The following is a 457-nucleotide window of genomic DNA, read 5'->3' on the forward strand; positions in this document are numbered from 1 at the left end:
GGGCCACCTCTGCCCACTCCTTCTGCCTCCACAGGCTGGACAATCTGCTCAACATGGCCTACGGAGTCAAGAGGTAACAGTGCCCCCGCCCCGCTGTCCCGGCTATCCCCGCCCCTTCGCCATCCCTCTCCAGCTGCATCCCCTCCCTTGACTCAGCCAAGGTTGGATTTGTCCCCCATGGAGGACAGCTGTGCCCGCACTCCCATCTCCTCTGTTCTTCTCTTGGGCACAAGCGTCCACACACCTTGTGTTTCTCAAGCTGCTGGATCAGGGACTCGAACCACACACTGTCCGCCTTGGGGGATCCAGCTGCCCTAGCTACTATGCCATAGGCTGGCCCAGGGGTGGAGCCATTGCTGCTGTTTCATTAATTCACTCAACAAACCCTGGCTGGTGTCTTTAGGGGTGGTACAAGGCAGAGGGTGGACCTGGACCCGACCCGCCTGACAGGGGGGTT

The 457-nt window shown here is 60.2% G+C and overlaps 1 protein-coding gene across 3 annotated transcripts in view; it reads left to right on the top strand.

Annotated features, from left to right (window-relative positions):
* The window catches only part of ELAVL3 (ELAV like RNA binding protein 3), a 12,311-nt gene that overhangs the window by 8,220 nt on the left and 3,634 nt on the right, over positions 1 to 457 (top strand). For 2 of the 3 annotated variants that reach the window (XM_006161503.1, XM_027765543.1), the window contains exon 6: positions 35 to 73. The exons of the other annotated variant lie outside the window; for it this stretch is intronic. In XM_006161503.1, the coding sequence (XP_006161565.1) occupies positions 35 to 73 (39 nt within the window). The remainder of the gene's footprint in view (positions 1 to 34; positions 74 to 457) is intronic. 3 annotated transcript variants of the gene reach the window in all.

The sequence above is a fragment of the Tupaia chinensis genome, unplaced genomic scaffold (genome assembly GCF_000334495.1).
Source record: "Tupaia chinensis unplaced genomic scaffold, TupChi_1.0 Scaffold138665_1, whole genome shotgun sequence".
Taxonomy (NCBI): domain Eukaryota; kingdom Metazoa; phylum Chordata; class Mammalia; order Scandentia; family Tupaiidae; genus Tupaia; species Tupaia belangeri.